General features: G+C 36.8%; 2 protein-coding genes and 1 long non-coding RNA gene across 15 annotated transcripts in view; 2 read left to right on the plus strand and 1 right to left on the minus strand.

Annotated features, from left to right (window-relative positions):
- Myo61F (Myosin 61F) overlaps positions 1-10,014 on the plus strand; it is a 92,830-nt gene extending 82,816 nt beyond the window's left edge. For all 12 annotated transcript variants that reach the window (XM_067790572.1, XM_067790569.1, XM_067790574.1 and 9 more), the window contains one exon: positions 9,060-10,014. In XM_067790572.1, the coding sequence (XP_067646673.1) occupies positions 9,060-9,074 (15 nt within the window). In that variant the 3' untranslated portion in view covers positions 9,075-10,014. The remainder of the gene's footprint in view (positions 1-9,059) is intronic.
- Positions 1,597-7,638, plus strand: LOC137254540 (uncharacterized). Of its 2 annotated transcripts, XM_067792277.1 has the most exons (3): positions 1,597-2,337; positions 2,410-2,962; positions 3,041-7,638. In XM_067792277.1, the coding sequence occupies exon 3, from the start codon at positions 3,931-3,933 to the stop codon at positions 5,296-5,298; it is 1,368 nt and encodes a 455-aa protein (XP_067648378.1). In that variant the 5' UTR covers positions 1,597-2,337; positions 2,410-2,962; positions 3,041-3,930; the 3' UTR covers positions 5,299-7,638. The 2 variants fall into 2 exon arrangements, with proteins under 2 accessions (XP_067648378.1, XP_067648377.1); XM_067792276.1 differs by having other exon boundaries at positions 1,597-2,962.
- A 5,363-nt stretch (positions 10,015-15,377) lies between the features above and the next one.
- Positions 15,378-17,854, minus strand: LOC137233782 (uncharacterized). The gene is made up of 3 exons (XR_010947561.1): positions 17,236-17,854; positions 16,133-17,181; positions 15,378-16,078 (listed from the first exon to the last, which is right to left on the minus strand). It is a non-coding gene; the product is annotated as an uncharacterized lncRNA (long non-coding RNA).
- Positions 17,855-21,592: the final 3,738 nt, after the last annotated feature.

Genomic DNA, 21,592 nt, shown 5'->3' on the forward strand with positions numbered 1-21,592 from the left:
CAAATTTGGTACACGAGCTTATCTGGACCCAAAACAGATTGGTATTGAAAATTAGCGAAATCGGATGATAACCACGTCCACTTTTTATATATATAACATTTTGGAAAACACAAAAAACCTGATTATTTTGTAAATAATACACCTAGAAGGTTGAAATTTGACGTGTGGGCTGATATTGAGACTCTTGATAAAAATTAAAAAAAATTTTTAAATGGGTGTGGCACCGCCCACTTGTGATAAAATCAATTTTACAAATATTATTAATCATAAATCAAAAATCGTTAAAGCTATCGTAACAAAATTCGGCAGAGTGGTTGCCTTTACCATAAGAAGTACTTTGAAGAAAAATTTACGAAATCGGTTAAGGACCACGCCCACTTTTATATAAAAGATTTTTAAAAGGGTCGTGGACGAATAAAATAAGCTATATCTTTGCAAAAAATAGCTTTATATCAATGGTATTTCATTTCCCAAGTTGATTTATAACAATAATTAGGAAAAACTTCAAATTTTAAAATATGGGCGTGGCACCGCCCCCTTTATGACTAAGCAATTTCGCAGGATCGTAATAAAATTGGGTACACAAATTTTCGCTGTAACAGGAAATATTTCTAGAAAAAATGGACGAGATCGGTTAGAGACCACGCCCACTTTTATATAAAAGATTTTTAAAAGGGTGGTAGACGAAAATAATAAGCTATATCTAAGCGAAAAAGAGCTTTGTATCAATAGAATTTTACTTTCTAAATTAAGTTATAACATTAAATTGGAAAACACTAAAATTTTTGAAAATGGGTGTGGCACCGCCCCATGAAATTGTGTACACATATTTCCCTTATAGCAGAAAATATATCTAGTAAAAATGGACGGGATCGGTTAAAGACCACGGCAACTTAGATATAAAACAAGTTTAAAAGGGTCGTAGGCTAGAATAATAAGCTATTACTTAGCAAAAAATAGTTTTGAATCAATGATATTTCACTTATCAAGTTTTATTGTAAGAGGAAATGTGGAGACATTTATTTTAAACGGGCGGTGCCATGTGTTATGTAGAAAAGTAATTTATCTGAAATCAAATGTACAATTGAACCTCACGCTGAGTATATAATGTTCGGTTACACCCGAACTTAAACACCTTGACTTGTTATAGTTGCATATATGTCATTGGGGTGTCATTTCTCATCTTCTTATTATACCTTTCATGAAAATGAAATGGTATATTAATTTCGTTACGAAACCCAAAATTGTAAGTCCTTAAAGGAAAATAGATAGACCCACCATTAAGTATACCGAAATAATCAGGTTGAAGAGCTGAGTTGATTTAGCCATGTCCGTCTGTCCGTCTGTCTGTTTGTATGCAAACTAGTCCCTCAATTTTTGAGATATCTTGATAAAATTTAGTGAGCGGGTATATTTGGGTGTGCGATTAGACATTTGTCGGAACCGGCCGGATCGGACCCCTATAGCATATATCCTCCATATAACCGATTTTTCAGAAAAAGAGGATTTTTGTAATATCTTACTCAATTTAACAGATTGAAGCTTCAAACTTCACCATATACTTTCGTATATTGCACATATTGTTGCCTGAAAAAATTGATGAGATCGGTCGTATATATAGTATATATCCCCCACAACCGATTGTTCAGATAAGAAACTTTTCGTAATTACTGCCCTATTTTAAGAGCTAGAGGCTTCTAATTTCAACGAATGCTTACGTATATAGCATATATTGTTTTCTGAAAATCATAAAGATCGGTGGTATAAATAGTATATATATGGTGGTATATCTATATATATAAAAATGGTGTGAAAAATGTATAGTAATTCATCAATTGAGAACGGCAGGACCCATTTGGCTCACATTTTTTTTCAGTTCTTCGTAATTGCTAGGAGAAGATTTTTACGAAAGAAAATTTTGGGAAAACCCTGCGGAAAAGTCGGAAAATTGGAGAAATCGAAAATTGAGAACGGCAGGACCGAATTGGCTCAAATAACAGAGTTTAAACAGATAAATAACAGATGGTGCTGTGCTTAGGTTGGGCGTAATTTGACAGGTGCACTTTTCTCCTTGTCATTTTTTATTAAACAAATGTTCTATTTTTCTTGCTGCAATTGATTCGAGTTTTTCTGATTTTCGTGCTCATCGAATTATTTTTCTGATTTCGGATAGTCATATATCGCGTATCACATCCACAAACGGTACAAGCATTGCGATCAATTGAAATTCCATTGCGATATTTATCAATTCGATTATTTTTTAAGAAAATAAGTGTGCGTGTAAAAAGTGAGGTTTTCTTCTAGAACTGCGGGCATATATTGCGATACATTCATTCCGTAAGTATTTTTTTTTTTTTAAGAATTTTCTTTTTAATAGGATTAGTCAAAAATAACTTTATTGCATTTTAGCTAGAGTTATTTGCTTGACTAATGCCTCCTATTAGACGATCAAACCTTGGACGACGTACACGCCGTGCAATAATTAGTCAGAATGTCCGTGATAATCAAACGCAAGAGGAACGTGCAGAAGAAAATGAATGGAGACGTGCCCATGTTGCACAAGTTCGCGCTGCACAATAACCACAACAAATTCAACAAAATGTTGTTAGAACACCAGTCATAAATGTAGGCTTGAATCGCGCTGCTTTCGAATACGATTCCGCAATAGCCTACAAAGATCTTCGCTGCGTTGATATCGGCTGATTGTCTGTCGTATACCAGCATTGCATTGCTTTGAAATTTCAATCAGAAACCACCGGCCACCGGCTTATGCTGCGCTGGTGGCAAAGTGAAATTACCCGTTTTAACCCACCCGCCAGAGCCATTGTATTCGTTACTCTATGGAAATACAATCCAATCAAAACATTTTCTAGAGAATACACAAAAACATAACGGATGCTTTCAAATGAATTCATTTGGAGTCCAAGTTGTTGATGTACCCGGCTATAATCCCACTTTTAAGGTAATGATGTCCCATTATTATCAAAATGAACAATTATTGTTATATTTTTTCGAAATTGCTTCCAAACATTCCATTCAGATTCAAGGGCAAATTCACCATCGAGCGGGCGCTTTGTTACCACTACCGAACGAAGATCATAAGTTCTTTCAGATCTATTTCGTTGGTGATTCGGCAATTGAACTAGATCAGCGTTGTGCAATTTTTACTGAGACTAAACGTGAAATGACCGAACAATTACAAAATCTTCTGCATGAGCATAATACCCGTTGATGTTCTGTCGTGGAGACGATGGATATCACTTCAATATAAAGATGGTTAATCCATCGATAGGTTTGTTTATAAGTCATCACTTCTATTTTATTTTGCAACCGAGTTCGAATTCATAATTCAGGAGAAGAAACGAATAAGGTCAGCTCAATGAATTTTTATGCGTATCGTTTGATGATTCGGCGCGATGTTGACAATCATCTGTTGAGATATCGCCAGTTGTTTCAACAGTACTGCGTTGACATGTACGTCAAGGTCGAAACGGAGCGCCTCAATTTCATTCGTTTCAATCAGTCCAAGTTACGATCAGATGAATACATACACTTGCGTGATGCCATGGATACTGAAGGAGACGCAACCAACATCGGTTCTTTGACCATTCTTCCAGCTACTTACGTTGGAAGCCCGAGCCACATGCATGAGTACGCTCAGGATGCCATGACGTATGTGCGGAATTACGGACGGCCGGATTTATTCATCACGTTCACTTGCAATCCGAAATGGCCTGAAATTACGAATCTCTTGCTGACAGGACAAACATCCAGCGATCGACATGACATCATTGTACGAGTGTTCAGACAAAAGATCAAAGTACTCATGGATTACATCGTTAAGCATAAGGTTTTTGGCATAATCCGTTGTTGGATGTACTCGATTGATTGACAGAAGCGTGGCTTAACACACGCACACATTTGCTTTGGATGCTCGACACGATCCGTCCAGATGATATTAATTCGATCATTTCGGCGGAAATACCAGATCCAGAAACTGATCCGGAGCTGTATTCCATTGTGACAGCGAACATGATCCGTGGGCCTTGCGGAGTCCACAACCCAGACTCGCCGTGCATGGAAAACGGAAATTGCACAAAACGTTTCCCACGTCCATTGGTGGCTGACACAATCTCTGGAATCGATGGATATCCATTGTATCGGCGTCGTTCTCCAGATGACAATGGCAGATCAATCGTGATGAAAATGAAAGGAAACAATGTCATCGTCGATAACCGCTGGATCGTTCCATATTGTCCGCTTTTGTCGAAAACGTTCTCAACTCACTGCAATGTTGAGTACTGCAATTCCATTAAATCCATCAAATACGTTTGCAAATACGTGAACAAAGGGAGCGACATGGCGGTATTTGGAATTGTTGAACCGAATGCAAACGACGAGATAACGAAATGTCAACTTGGACGTTACGTGAGTTGTAACGAGGCAATTTGGCGGCTGTTTTCGTTTCGGATTCATGAACGTCACCCGACTGTGGTACATTTGGCAGTACACTTGGAGAAAGGCCAGCGAGTCTACTTTACGGATGCAAACGCGGCGCAAAGAGCAGAACAACCACCAGCTACATCGTTGACAAATTTCTTTTCGACATGCGAAAGCGATCCGTCCGCAAGGACTTTACTATATTCGGAAATTCCACGCTATTATACATTTAGCGTTGCATCAAAGAAGTTTCAACACCGGAAAAAAGGTAATGTTGTTGCTGGCTTTACTGATGTCTATTCCACCGATGCTCTCGGACGAATATACACAGTTCATCCACGCCAAGACGAATGCTTCTATCTTCGCTTGCTTTTGGTTAACATCAGAGGCCCTACATCCTTCGATTCCCTGCGTACTGTGGATGGTGTGCTATGCGCCACTTTTCGAGAGGCTTGCCAACGTTTGAGTTTGCTTGAAAACGATATACATTGGGACTCCACTCCCGTCGATGCAAGTGTTTCTTCGCCAGCGAATCAAATTCGTACATTGATTGCGATCATCATTGCCGCATGTCATCCATCGAACCCGACCGAATTGTCGGACAAATATAAGGACGAGATGGCTGACGACATTTTACGCAGATTTCGCATGACAACTTTGAATTTCAATCTTCAAATTAATGACGATATGCGCAACGAAGCGTTAGTTCTGATCGAAGACATGTGCATCCTCATGTGCGGCAGTCTGGTGTCGACATTGGAAATGCCAGCGCCAAATCGTTCGATAAACTATGCATTCAATCGGGAACTGCAACGGGAGCAAGACTATGATCGAGATGAGCTGGCCGAAAGAGTCTGAACAAATGTGCAGCTGTTGAATGCAGAGCAGAAGAACGTGTACGATTCCCTGATGAAGGCTGTTGACGATGGAATGGGAGGCATTTACTTTCTTGATGCTCCCGGTGGACAGGAAAAACATTCGTAATTTCTTTGATTCTGGCTATAATTCGGGCAAAATCTCAAATTGCGTTGGCTGTTGCTTCCTCTGGCATTGCTGCCACATTGTTGGAAGGCGGTCGAACTGCACATTCAGCTTTAAAACTGCCGATGAATCTACTCACGGTAGACAAGCCAACGTGCACAATGACCAAGAATTCAGCGACAGCGAAATTGATGCGAGAATGCAAAATCATCATTTGGGATGAATGCACGATGTCACATAAACAAGATTTTGAGGCAGTTGACCGAACGATGAAGGATGTACAAGGTGATTCGAGACAATTTGGTGGGGCTATGATATTGCTCTCCGGAGATTTTCGCCAAACGCTACCTGTCATCCCGAAATCTACTGCTGCCGATGAACTTAATGCATGCCTGAAATCGTCGTCTTTGTGGCGGCATTTTAAGAAGTTGAAATTGACCTCGAACATGAGAGTTGCGTTGCAGAACGACTCATCGTCTCTTGAATTCTCGAGACAACTGCTGGCGCTTGGCAATGGCCAAATACCTGTTGATGTTTCCACTGGATTAATATCGTTGCCGGCAAATTTTTGCGAGTTCACATCGTCGAAAGAAGAACTCATCACCAAAGTGTTCCCCGGCATTGCACAATATTATAAAAATCTCGATTGGATTAGTGAACGGGCAATACTTGCAGCGAAGAATAAGGACGTCGGTAGCTTGAATTTGATTATTCAAAGTCAAATAGCTGGAGAACTGCATTCGTACAAATCCGTTGACAGCGTGCCCGACGAGGATGAAGCGACAAACTATCGGAAAAAATTTTTGAACTCTCTTGATGTGCCAGGAACTCCGCCGCATAATTTACAGTTGAAAGGGGGATCGATCATAATCATGTTGCGGAATCTGAATCATCCGAAATTGTGCAACGGTACGCGGTTGTCCGTCAAGAAACTGATGAACAATGTGATTCAAGCTACGATCATCAAAGGCAAAATCAAGGGAGAGGAAGTCCTTATCCCACGAATTCCGATTATTCCATCAGATTTTCCATTCTAATTCAAGCGGATTCAGTTTCCCATTTGGTTGGCTTTTGCGATGACAATCAATAAATCGCAAAGCCAATCGTTGGAAGTCTGCGGGATTGATCTCGAATTTCCCTGTTTTTCGCACGGTCAGCTGTACGTTGCCAGTTCGCGTGTTGGGAAAACGTCTTCCTTGTTTCTTTTTGCGCCGGAAAACAAAACAAAAAACATTGTTCATCATATGGCTATCTACTGATTTCGATTCCGTTCAAATAAATATCATTGAAATTTGAACTATTTGTGTTTTATTATCCTTGAAGTTTATCTGAAGGCGTTAAATTGGGGGTGCCACATGAAAGGAAAAGGGGGGAAAAAGGGAAAGAGAAAGGGGGAAGAGAAAGGAAAAATAAAGAAATATTTAAAGGAGGAAAGAGGGAGAAAGCGAACGGAGAGGTAAAGCTTGAGATAGGAAGCGAAGTGCGGAATTTTTTATAGGGCTTCTAAATGACAAATGCTACCGTTTCCAGGAAAATAATGTAAAGCACTGGAAGGAATATTACCGGGCAGGATAACATCTGCCGGGCCAGCTAATATAGTATATATATATAGGATATATATATATTTGCGCAATTTTAGCCCCATTTAAACAGCTAGAAGCTTCAAATTTCACCGAATGCTTACGTATATAGCATATATTGTTGTCTAAAAAAATCATAGAGTTCGGTTGTATATATAGTATATATCTCATTCAACCGATTGTTCAGATAAGAAACTTTTCGCAATTTCTACCCCATTTTAACAGCTATAAGCTTCAAATTTCACCGATTGCTTACGTATATAGTATATATTGATGTCTTAAAAAATCATTGAGATCGGTAGTATATATAGTATATATCTCATACAACCGATTGTTCAGATAAGAAACTTTGCGCAATTTCTGCCCCGTTTTAACAGCTAGAAGCTTCAAATTTCACCAAATGCTTACGTGTATAGCATATATTGATGTCTGAAAAAATCATTGAGATCGGTAGTATACATAGTATATATCTGATACAACCGATTGTTCAGATAAGAAACTTTGCGCAATTTCTGCCCCGTTTTAACAGCTAGAAGCTTCAAATTTCACCAAATGCTTACGTATATAGCATATATTGTTGTCTAAAAAAATCATAGAGTTCGGTGGTATATATATTATATACTTCACATAAACTGTAATTTTTGCCCCTTTTTTACGGCTAGAAGCTTCAAAATTCATAAAATTTCATCAAATAGTTACGTGTAGGTCATATATTTTTGAAATACGTGATTCGTAGTCATAGTTTTTACATGCAGACCACAAAAAACGTGAAGCTTTGCATCCTCACACAAAGTACCTACCTATTTTTATACCTTTCGTGAAAATGAAATGTTATATTAATTTCGTCACGAAACCCAAAATTGTAAGTCCTTAAAGGAAAATAGATAGACCCACCATTAAGTATACCGAAATAATCAGATTGAAGAGCTGAGTTGATTTAGCCACGTCCGTCTGTCCGTCTGTCTGTTTGTATGCAAACTAGTCCCTCAATTTTTGAGATATCTTGATAAAATTTGGTAAGCGGGTGTATTTGGGTGTCCGATTAGACATTTGTCGGAACCGGCCGGATCGGACCCCTATAGCATATATCCTCCATACAACCGATTTTTCAGAAAAAGATGATTTTTGTAATATCTTACTCAATTTAACAGATTTAAGCTTCAAACTTCACCATATACTTTCGTATATTGCACATATTGTTGCCTGAAAAAATTGATGAGATCGGTCGTATATATAGTATATATCCCCCACAACCGATTGTTCAGATAAGAAACTTTTCGTAATTACTGCCCTATTCTAAGAGCTAGAGGCTTCAAATTTCAACGAATGCTTACGTATATAGCATATATTGTTTTCTGAAAAAATCATAAAGATCGGTGGTATAAATAGTAGTAATATATATATATTTTCGCAATTTTAGCCCCATTTTAACAGCTAGAAGCTTCAAATTTCACCGAATGCTTATTTATATAGCATATATTGTTGTCTGAAAAAATCATAGAGATCGGTTGTAAATATAGTATATATCTCATTCAACCGATTGTTCAGATAAGAAACTTTTCGTAATTACTGCCCTATTCTAAGACCTAGAGGCTTCAAATTTCAACGATTGCTTACGTATATAGTATATATTGTTGTGTCAAAAAATCATAGAGATCGGTGATATATATAATATATATGATGGTATATATAGTATATATATAGTATATACATATATTTTTTGCAATTTCGGCGATTACGTCATATATTGTTGAAATACGTGATTCGTAGTCATAGTTTTTACACGCAGACCATAAAAAACCTGAAACTTTGCATCCTCACACAAAGTACCTACCTATCTTTTATTTCATATTTATCTTAAAATCGTTTAGGTATGTAGATCTGTTCATTATATATTTCTTATCTTATACATCCGATTATTCGGAGATTACGAACGGCATAAGATTATTGTTCAGCCCCATTCATGAAAGGTATGAAGTCTTCGGCACAGCCGAAGACAGTCCCGTCCTTACTTGTTTTCTTGTATTTTTATTGAATATTTCTTCTTTTATTTTTCAGATTGCTGGCCAATAAATATCCATAAAAGAAGTGATTACCACTTTTTAACTAACAATCAGGGCTTTAAGACAACGCATGTATTTTATATATTCTTGTTATATTTGTTACGTGAACTTTGCTACAGATTCATTCCAGATTTTATAAAATTTAATTTAACGATAGAATTTTGTAGAGATATTTTATATGTCATTAGTTTAATTCACAAAGGCCCTAATAAACAGATTTTTCGAAACCTTGTTTTTCACAGATTTTGGTACGATATCTTGCAGCACACCCTAAGTGAAAGTATTAAAATGTTAGAACCAATAACTACGTACTTATGCCACTTTGAAAATGCCATACTCGCCTGTAGTGAATGTGAAAATAAATGTTTTTTACTTCTCCTGCAAAATTTTAAATTTGTTGGTTCGGGCCTTTGTAAATTAAGCTAACGATATATGTGACCCGGTCTATGAAAAGGTGGCTTATGACTCAAAAAAAAACAGCTGTTAACAGCTATTTCTCGCAATTTCTTTTTTGAGTCATAAGTCACCTTTTCATAGGCCGGGTCATAGTGTACAAGTACAAGTGTGTTGACTTATCTGTCAAGCATTCTGACAGGCACTCGCTGGATTCGGAATGACAGCGAATTCAAAATGGATACCATTACCGAGTGCGCCGAATGATTGAAAAATTGAAAAAGTCGATACGATTGGTAGTCAAAAATGTTGTCGTTGAGACCAAAAATGCGACTCTAGACCTGAGATTTCCATCAGGTGAGCGAGGCTGTTTGTATTTTTGACGTTTATCGCTTAGTGAACACACTTGGTATAGGTACACTATGGGCCGGGTCACATATAATAATGCGTAAAGTATTTTCTAAAATCTTTTAAATAATTATGTTTAATAAATAAATCAATGTATTATAATAAAAAAATTATAAATACAGTTTAAAAAAACTAAAAAAACACGCAAATATTAGCTGTGTTTTTTTTACTTCTATATAAGTTTACGCTTACACTTTATATGGACTGCTAAGCGACAAACGTTAAATACACCTCTGAAATTGCTGCGCATAAAGGGCTAATTAATGGTGACTTATCCATAACCAGATAAAACAGCTGATGGAACCAACCTTATGGAAATCAATGTAATCGATTAATTTTGGTTTTTCGCCATTTCCATAACCTAAAAATATTGGATTGGAGAATTTATTAACTTTTGTTGATTTTATATATTGTTTTGGTTACGTTTTGACTAAGATACTTATTTTTTGTGGTATATGTTTGTAAATTTTTGCGTTTTCTTAATTTTTATGAAATTTTCACGATTTTTAGGTTAAGGCACCATTAATCGATCACATTGAAGATGGTTATGGATATGGGTATGGTTACGACTATGGCGTTAGGGTTACGTAAGTTTAATTATCCCTTAAAATGTGTCCTACTAAATTTCAATACGCATTATACTCAGATGTAACTGAAATATGTGTCTATATTTCACCCTATGTATTCTATGTGTGTCCACAATTCATCGCAACTGATTCAGCTATATGTTATACCATATGGCCATCAGAGGATTGTGTCTCCCCTTTTCGGTACACCCTGTGCTGTAGCTAGTTATTTAACCACTGCCGCTAGATGGGTCTCCTAAGCATTATCTAACGAGGATAAGCGTTTTTTTTTTACGCGCAAACGTAAATGTATACGCGTGTGAAAAAAACACGGCTATTGTGGCTATTAACCACAACTCGTTTTGTAGCGAGTTATTTAACACTTCAATAATTACCGCTAGATGGGTATAACTCTCTTTTGCGCGCCTGGCCTACAGAGTTACAAACAAGCATACATACAAGTGAATTTGATCAACATTTCCACTTTTGGCGTCGTTATTGTGTTGTAGCAGTGCTTCGCCCCATCCAATAGGTGCGACCACTCACATATTGTCATCAGTATCATCTAACGGGAGTTCAAGAAAACTTGCAGTTTTAACAAGGGTGGACCAGAGAGAAAAGGGTGTTAAAGGAGTTGGTTCCACATTGCATTTAAAAAGATGGTTGGTGTCATGTGGGGAAACGTTGCAGGCAGGACATACATTATGTATCTCGGGGTTGGTTTTGAATAAGTAGGATTTTAACCTGTAACAAAAATCAGATCGAAGTTGAGCTAGAGTGACGCGGGTCTGCCTAGGGAGAATGGGGTTCTCTTCTGTGAGTTCAGGATATTTATCTAATGGAACGGCGTTCGCCAGGCAATTCGTGGCATAGAGGTCCGACATCTTTTTGTGGATATCACTGAGGACCTGTTTGTGTTTTTCTTCTACATACGGCTATGTTCTCAAGTGCCGTATTTCGTCATAATGCTTGCGGAGATGACTTCTTAAGCCCCTAAGAGACAGAGCCTCTTCAATCAGATGTCTGTTGGAATACCCAGGTTTCTGAGAATTCAACAGAATCTGTTCGTTAAGCATTTCATTCCTCTCCTTAATAGGGAGTACTATCCCTTCACTGTGTAGGTGGTGTTAAGGGGACATAAGAAGACAGCCCATAGCTATTCTGAAGGCATTGTTTTGGCAGGCCTGTATTTTCTTCCAGTAGAGCGCCTTTTTTTCTTTGCCCCAACTGCTGTCGGTAAAAGATTTGAGGATTTTATTACGGCTCTGAATTTTAGGTACAATTGTGGTTACTTGCTCGCCAAAACGTAGATCCTGATCGAACGCCACACCCAGTATTTTTGGGTATAACAGTCGGTAGTGTAATGCCATCGACATGGGTGTCCAATAGGTTCGACATTTGTCATGTCCATGTTGGGAACAAGATAGTTGGTTTTTTTTTTATTACATAGCTCAAGGATTAGTTGGCCGGGACCTGTAGCCATTATCCGACAATCATCGGCGTAGGATACAACGGTGACTCCTTCTGGTGACAAAGGGAGCTTCGATATGTAGACGTTAACCAATAGGGGATTGTACACCACCCTATGGTACCCTTTGTTTAATTCTTCTGTACTTTTTTTCTTGGCCGCGTCGCGTAGTGCTGCTGCCGCTAGATATGAATTGTCCAAAAATTATACGCAAAGAACATTTTGTCACGTAGTTTAGTGCAGCTCAGTGTTCAAGCTCATGCTAGGAACCAGTTAGCTCAGCGAAAAAGCTACTGGCGCGGCTTGTTGGACGGGTAAACTCGTTTAAAGTATTAAGCATAAGTAGGTTTATTGAAAGTATAGCTTTTGGTCGGAGAAATAAAACGTGCTGCTCCGGTGCGCACACATGTCTTCTTTTTGACCTAGAAGTTTGAACGTGGTCATATAATATCGTTCCCGAGATGATCGATCTTGTACCTTAATGGCGCTTGTTACCGAAACGTACCGAATATACATCATATGGGGTTGGTCCCGGGTCCCATACAAAATAAACAATTTGCAAAAGTCAGCACCTTAATTTGAAGCTTATGTTGAGAGGATCTCGGAATTTTTTTCGTTTTTTTTTTAGCAGCTTGGTTATTTGATATCCAATTTTTTTTTTTATATTTATTTGTCATTATCTTTTCGACTTCGGAACTCAAAAGAACATTAGAAATAATAATAGAGATTTTCAAGACAAAATCAGATATTAAAAAATAACAAAGTTACGACAAAAAACAATTTCGGCTGTATTTTCAAGGAACAAAAAAAGATTTTCCGAGACTCACTCAACATAAGCTTCAAATTTAGGAGCGGACATTTGCAACTTTGTTTCGACCCAGTCTAAAGCACACTAGTCTATAGCCATCATCCGGTGACAAAATCCTGAGCCAGATAAATAATTTTGCATGTAAATGCAACAACAACGTTTTGAGCCAGATAATTTGTCAATTAATTCTTTTTAGTTTGGCAACGCTGCCTTTAATAAACCTACTTTTTCAAACATAGATGTCGCTGCTTAGCCTTTCGCCGTATGAGTTAAATGAAAAACAGCGGCGACATCTGCCTATCACATTTCACGTGTGCGGAAATTTCACGACATCTGCTTCTCAAGTCTCTCAATGATTCAGAGCATTCCCGTGAGAATTGAGCGTGAGCCGGAGCTATAAAACTCACTGGAAGACGGCAACTGCTTATGTGTCGGAGCTATTAGTTAGCAGCTATAAAATTATAACTACAGATGCACGTGGATAGCTTCTCATATGCGCGTGTATATGTGAGTGATACTTGCACAAATTATTGCCTACTTTTGGGAGTATCTCAGATATATGCATGTGTTTGTGCGTTGCTCTCCGCTGCTTGTGTGGACATATGGGTAGCCATAATAGCTGCCCTGCAAAAATTGTTGGATTACGTGTTCCATTTTCTTCATGTTGGAGTACTCTAACAATACTCCTTTGCAATGCGTTTGCGGACCACCATCAGCCGATCGTTTTTTAACGACCGTAATCACAACACGATGACGATCGAACAGAGTTGCCAAAAGTAAAATATTGCATACAAATAACTGATGATAAGATTTTACTATGGCAACTCTGATAAAATGCAACAGCGCACTGGTTTTATGTATACATACTATAGTATAGAGAAATATTAGTTTCTTTATTCACGCAAATGCTAAATAACATAAAAATATTCGTAGTATAAAATATAAAAGTTGTATTGCCCCACTTCGTTTACTTTCATTTTAAATTAAATTCACTCCGATAATTCTTTCCGACAACACAATTCCTCTTTAGTATTTTGGCATATGATCCTCTGTGAGTGCTCTATGGAGTACTAGAGTGAAAGTACTTTGGAAAGTACTCGCACGTATGTACTCCATGGAATACTCACAAACAAAGCGAGAGTGGGATCACCTACTCCTCCCCTAGGACATCACAATGTTAATTGGAGCACATTTTTTGTATGAATACAGATTAGTTTTGGTACACTCCTATACTCCCAAAGGAGTATTCCTTACATTATATATGGAGTAGTCGCGTTTTTTGAAGGGTGTGTTTTTTTTTTTCTCATCTATATACGTTTACGCTTAGATACACCTCTGAAATTGGTACGCATAAAATTAGTACTACTAAATTTCAATACGCATTATACTCAGATGTAACTGAAATATGTGTCTATGTTTCACCCACTACACTAATTCTATGTATTCTATGCGCTATGCGCGTCCTCTATTTATCAAAACTGATTCAGCTATATGTTATACACAGAAATACAACAGATGGTTGTGTCTCCGCTTGTCGGTACACCCTGTGCTGTAGCTAGTTATTTAACCACAGCCGCTAGATGGGTCTCCTAAGCATAAGCGAGGATAGGCGTTTTTTTCAAGCGCAAACGAAACGTATTCGGGTGTAAAAAAAAACACGGCTAATGATTGATTTGTTGATGTGCATACAAATCACTGCTTAAGCGCCAAATACACGACACGAACATTTCCGCGAACATTTCGCAATCTTGTTCGCAGCTTTGGCCATACACCATGCGAACTTTTGGCCGAACATTAGTTCTCTTTCAGACAGCACAACAATTGTGCTGCAGCAATATTGCTCGCTGTGGCAATTAAGCGTAAAAAAAATTTATACATTTCAATAAATTCACTCAGAAATTTTTTATTGTCCATTTAACTTTTCCGCGCACGTCTGTTCCGTTCAGAAATTACTACGATTATGAGCTATTTCGCCATACACGCACGAACAGTTCGCGCAAATGTTCGCCAAAAATTTAAATATTTTGATTTTTGGCGAACATTTGGGCGAACTGGCAAACACCACCATACACGACAGAAAAGGTCACAGAAACATGACATAACGGGAATGTTCGCGGAAATGTTCGTGTCGTGTATTTGGCGCTTTAGTATCGGCTTAGAGATGTGAGTATCACTTAGTGCTACTAATATTCGTCACAATAGCCGTGTTTTTTAACACGCGTATATCCGTTTACGCTTAAACTTTATATTGACTGCTAAGGGACAAACTATAAATACACCTCTGAAATTGCTGCGCATAAATTTTGTCCTACTAAATTTCAATACGCATTATACTCAGATGTAACTGAAATATGTGTCTTTGTGTCACCCTCTACACTAATTCTATGTATTCTATGTGTGTCCACAATTCATCGCAACTTATTCAGCTATATGTTAAACCCTATGGCCATCAGAGCGTTGCGTCTCCGCTTTTCGGTACACCCTGTTGCTGTAGCTAGTTGTTTAACCACAGCCGCTAGATGGGTCTCCTAAGCATTATCTAAGCGAAGATACGCGTTTTTTTACACGCGCAAACGAAACGTATACGCGCGTGTTAAAAAACACGGCTAATATTGGTTATGGCTTTAAGCTGGAGACATTGGTGCTTTATCGGTAACCGTATCGGTAACCTTTTAACAGCTGATTCGACCAACCTTATGAGAATCAATGCAATCGATTATTGGTGCCGCTAAAGTCGTAACCGTATCGTAGCCAACCAATTGGGTTTTGGTTTACCGTCGTAACGATAAACAGCTGATTAATGGATAAGTTACCACTAATTGACGCCTTATCCAAAATGCTATATACCAGCCCACAAATCACGCACACAAGATTGGGCATTACGCATGTAAACAAAAGATCAGCTGTTTTTTATGGCCAGTTTTTACGTCATTTTCCTTTAGCTCTTGTTTTTTCTCTCTTTCTTTCATTCGCTCAAGCAGGCAAGTGTGACGTAGATGCGCAGAACGAAGCAATTTTGAACTCTGCAATGCAACTTTGGTATTCTGTGTTCCAATCTCTTTCGATCCAACTTCGAATCGTTCGATTTTTTGTATTCTACATTTCGATCGTAGTTCCGTTTTTCTAAGTTGCAAATTAGTTGGCGGAAAAATATTTTCTTTTTATTTTTTTATTAATTTATAACAGAATTTTAACAAAAATGTAAGTAAAACTTGTTAAGAAACGTAGAAGGCTTTATGATGATTGTTTTTTTATATGTTTCCGGGTCAAAAACAACATGTCGATGTCGAAGTCCTTGGACGTATTTGCCCCGCAAAAGTATCTAACACATACTTGAAAGCATCCTTGTTAAGTCGAGAGTTTTTTTGAACCTAAATAAGAGAATAAGTCTTTAAACTTTACCACTTTTAAGTTCAATTTCTTACAATTCGTCACTCATCTCAAATGGATTACACAAATGTCGCAATATTTGCCTTTCCATTCTCGTCTGGCCATTTTCGTATGCGTTGCTTTCCAACTCCACAAATATGCCGCGGCTATTGATTCCATTATAATAGAAAGCTATAATCTGTGTCTGTTCGTTGGGTCCAGTTATATGCCAAAGCAAGCTGCCGGCGTAGAGGAAGGTGAAGCGAAAACGTAAACAATCCTTGCGGAAGGAATAAATAAACCTTTATAAAGTATTTTAGGCCAGTGCAATGAAATTAGCATCCTTAAAATTCAGAAAATGTCAACTATATTCGTGCAGGAATCCGTTTTAACAAAACTTGGTGGCCACGGCAGGGAATTGGGCAAAAGAACAACAAAAACACACTTACAATTATGAAAACACTTCACTCAAAAAAATATAACACTGCGGCAATATATTCTATTGCTTTTTTTTGTACAAAATGGCGTGGATAATAAAATATAAACGTTTTTCAGTGTTTTTTACAAATTTGCTTTAATTTATTTTGTTCCAATGTTCACACATTCCGTACCAACAGATGACTTCGAAAAATAATTTGCTCTTCCTCTTCTTTTTACGATTCCGTCGTAATGCAGAATACCAAACTTCGATTAAAGCGGAGCGGAGAACGGGAACGTAATCGAAATGCAGAATAGTGGTGACAAAAAACAATCATCATCAAGCCTTCTACGTTTCTTAACAAGTTTTACTTACATTTTTGTTAAAATTCTGTTATAAATTAATAAAAAAATAAAAAGCAACTTAGAAAAACGGAACTACGATCGAAATGCAGAATACAAAAAATCGAACGATTCGAAGTTGGATCGAAAGAGATTGGAACACAGAATACCAAAATTGCCAAATCGAAAAAATTCCAATCCAAGTTGAAATGCAGAATAGGGCTGTATATGTTTCCAGGTCAAAAACAACATGTCGATGTCGAAGTCCTTGGACGTATTTGCCCCGCAAAAGTATCTTAACACATACTTGAAAGCATCCTTGTTAAGTCGAAAGTTTTTTTTGAACCTAAATAAGAAAATAAGTCATTAAACTTTACCACTTTTTAGTTCAATTTCTTACAATTCGTCACTTATCTCAAATGGATTACACAAAACTCGCAATATTTGCCTTTCCATCCTCGCTTGGCAATTTTCGTATGCTCTGCTTTCCACCTCCACAAATAATGCCGCGGCTATTGATTCCAGTATAATAGGCAGCTATAATTTGTGTCTGTTCGTTGGATCTAGTTATATGCCAAAGCAAGCTGCCGGAGTAGAGGAAGGTGAAGCGAAAACGTAAACAATCCTTGCGGAAAGAATAAATAAATCTTCATAAAGTATTTTAGGCCAGTGCAATGAAATTAGCATCCATAAAATTCAGAAAAGGTCAACTATATTCGTGCAGGAATCCGTTTTAACAAAACTTGGTGGCCACGGCAGGGAATTGGCCAAAAGAGCGACAAAAACACACTTACAATTATGAAAGCACTTCAATAAAAAAATAATACTGCGGCAATATATTCTATTACTTTTTTTGTACAAAATGGCGTGGATAATAAAATATAAACGTTTTTCAGTGTTTTTTTACAAATTTTCTTTAATTTATTTTGTTGCAATGTTCACACATTCCGTACCAACAGCTGATTTCGAAAATCATTTGCTCTTCCTCTTCTCTTTACGATTCCGTCGTAATGCAGAATACCAAACTTTGATTAAAGCGGAGCGTAGAACGGGAATGTAATCGAAATGCAGAATAGGGGTGATTATTCAATCTTGAGCATAAATCATTAGCATATTATCATTGTAAACTTTACCAAGTAGCGCAACTAACAGCTGATCGCTCAAAATTTGCACACACACACAAACATCAATAATGGCCATATTACGGAAAACTTATACTATGTACAAACACACAACAAATTGTCAATTTATACTATTTTGGCAATTTATTACGTAACTTATCATACAATAAATTGCCAATTTAAAAAAAATTGCGTAATAAATTGTTTCAAACCGCAAATGCAACCTTGTAAATTATGTTTAGTGAGTAGATTTAAACGTTAGTTACGCAAGGCTCAACCATATGTTTGGCTCATCTCATCAGCTGATTTTATATTTTTCATTTCACTTGAGTCGAGATTGTCAAAAGAACATGGCAAAGTCACAATGAAACCAAAATATTAAACACATTTTCTTACAACAAACAAAAATTTCTAAGTTTTATGTTTTCATTCCTAACACGCACATTTTGATAATCTGAACAAAGGTATGTTGTTGCTGTAGAGTTGAGCTAACCAACACCACTCAATTTAAATCAAAATTGCCTCAATTTATTTCTCTGTTTGAACATAGTATTAGGGAAATTGAATTTAAACTTTTCAACAGACATAAAATGTTATAATTTTGGAATATATAGCATCTAGGACATCTTAATTGCAGTAATTGAAAGAAAATGTTTGCTTATACTCAAGTATTTAATTATTTTTTCTAAATTTATCTTTGATATCGATGCAATGATTGATCCAATGCAACTCTGCTTCTCCTACTGTTCTTCATTCCACTCCATTCGAGTGTCTCTTCCACTGAATTCGAGTGTCTTCCGCTCTATTCGCAACATAACCTAAATTTAAGCTGCCAGACTATATAGTATACAATGATATTAGTTTCATTCACAATGGTCAAAACCTTTTTGTCTTTTTAATAAAACGATTACTGGTAGCACCATACACAAATACACTGGCAGCATTATTGACAGCTGTCAAAGACATTGTTTACTATATAGTTTGGCAGCTTAAATAGAGCTTATGTTGCGAATAGAGTGGAAGGCAGTCGAATGTCATATAATGAAGGAATTGATGTTCGGAGTTTTTTCAAACTTTGCCCGAAATCCTGAATCAGAAAAGGGAGTGTAGTTAAGAACGAAAATGAAAAAATTTAGTTAGGTTTTCTTTCTTTTTTAGCAGGAGATTTTCATTTTAAAAATGTAATGCACAAACCAATGTTCATTCTATTACTTTTTTAACAGGAGATTTTCATTTTAGAAATGTAATATATAAACCAATGTTCCTTCTATTACTCATTTTATCTATGGAGCTTCACATGCACTTTATAAAAACGTGCTTTTTAGTTTTACGAACTTATTCCTCAATGAAAATAAATGAAACACGTATTAATTAAACATTATTCATGTTTCTTACTTCTTAAATGTTCTTCTTAAATATTATAAATGTGTTAAGAGTAGCAGGACTAAAATAATATTGACAAATCTGATATGTCAAACTAATTTTATATAATAAAAATGATTTCATAAATTGCATGCACTTTATACATATGCATTATATTTTAAATTTTCTCTAACTATTCGTTTTGTGCTGACTAAATTTTGCTTATGCATAACTTTCTTTGGCTATATACAGGGCCGTAGATAGATAATCCGGGCCCGAGACTAAACAATTTACGGGCCCCCTATAAAAAATCCACTAATACATTTGACTAACTTGAATTAGTGACGTCTCATTCATGAATCATTATTGATGGATTACGTCAAAAAACATTTTTGCCACATCAACTAAATGATTTTTGGACTAAGAGCTGAAAATAAAATTAACACAGAATATTTACTATTTACACTATTTTATTGCAACGTACAAATAAAATTCTCTTTTAAAAGCCACATATTATTTCAAATAATATTTTCTAGTTATTTGGTGACATTTTAAAACATTTCTGATAAATTTAATGATGATTATAAATTTTAATTATTCAATATAGAAAGTTCGGATATGAAAGAGTGTCTTTACTTGCTTTCTTCGCTGCAAAATGTTTATAATAATATCAAAATTTAACTGTCTTACCAAAACGGATTCAACACAAAGCGTGTCAAGTTCTGAAACTCGCTCTTGAGATGAACACAATCTATGAAAGTTTTTGATTCTTGAAAGGACGCTGAAGGAACGTTGTGCACTAGCTACAGTGACAGATATAGTGCAAAATATACGTAAAGCAACACAAATGTTGGGGGAAATCGTATGCAGATTTTGAACATATGTAGATAGCATTTAGCGATTCCAATGGTGGCAGACCTTTATCAATATTTGCTTCGTAAATGTGTTTCAAGTGAATTATTTCATATTCTAAGCTTTGAGAAATGTCCTACTTGTATTTTTCAGCAAATTTTGCTGCGCGGTTATCGTACCCTTGTGCACGACAATCTTCAATCAAGTATGGCAAATGAGCTCTAAGTATCGGATCATATTGGCTTATGAGATCTTAGATGCCCAACAAATTTCCATCGTTTCGTTCACCAAGATATATATTTTCGCCTTTGAAAGCTAAGCCTCTTTTACCCAAAAAGAAAATAGTGTCCAAAATTCTATATAAAATTTATTTCCACTTTTGAGTTTCAGTGATTATCTGGTCATTGATAGGTGTATCAATTGTAGCCCCTTTTGATTTAGATTTTGTAAAGATCGCAACATTTAATGTGATTTTGAGTATTTTCGTGTGATGGCAGTTTATCGTATAGCTTCTATCATTCCTGGAATTTTGAATATCCGCCAGGACAACAAATTTTTAGGTCGATTTAAAGTATTGGTGGTTAATAGACGACATGGTAGGCAAAAAAAAAGCATTGCCACTGGCACTCCACACTAACCAGTCACGCTCCACTTTGTCTCCATTTGGCAAGATTCTGTTTAACAACGAAGTAGGAAATGCAACGTCATGACAATCACGTGGAAAAATAACAGGACGCTTTTGATGACCTCGACGAATTATTTCGTTGACTTTTTCAGATCGCAAAAACTCATTATTCACTGTACCGATATCAAAGTCTTTTAAATAATCTGGATTTTGATACAGAGTTGGTGGTACTGTTGGAAGACTTTTTGAAGATGAACCTTCATCAGTGTCACCACGAAAACTTTACGATTTCGGATTCATGTAAACATACATTTTTGTTTGATGTTTTTATTGTCTCCTCAGACCCAGGCAAAAAATCATTATCAATATTCGTTGCTTTTGAAATTCGTTGCTGAGAAACCCCGGGCCCGGGGGAATCCCTCTATTCCTGCCCCCTCTCTTCGGGCCTGGCTATATAAGCTAACAATTCCAGGGCCGTTTTCACCATTTCGGTGAACGCTAACAAACACTTTATTTGAAAGAAATCGTTCAGTGATTCGTCAAATAAGGGTTACTTTAAAATAACGGACGTTAAAAGTTCCCCTGTCACATGAGGAAAAATGAAATACAACTATTTTTATAACATGAAGATAGATAGAAAATTTATTGGGGATTGCAATGCGACCGTTGATCTATTGTGCCCTCATCAGATTGCGTCGCGTTCCAGGAGGATATGTTCCACCGTCTCTCCTGTTCGATCACGAAATCGACATGAATACAAAATTATGTTTTTTATTTAGTTGAACGGCGATAGAAAA

Source organism: Eurosta solidaginis, chromosome 5, assembly GCF_040869045.1.
Source record: "Eurosta solidaginis isolate ZX-2024a chromosome 5, ASM4086904v1, whole genome shotgun sequence".
NCBI classification, from domain to species: Eukaryota; Metazoa; Arthropoda; class Insecta; order Diptera; family Tephritidae; genus Eurosta; species Eurosta solidaginis.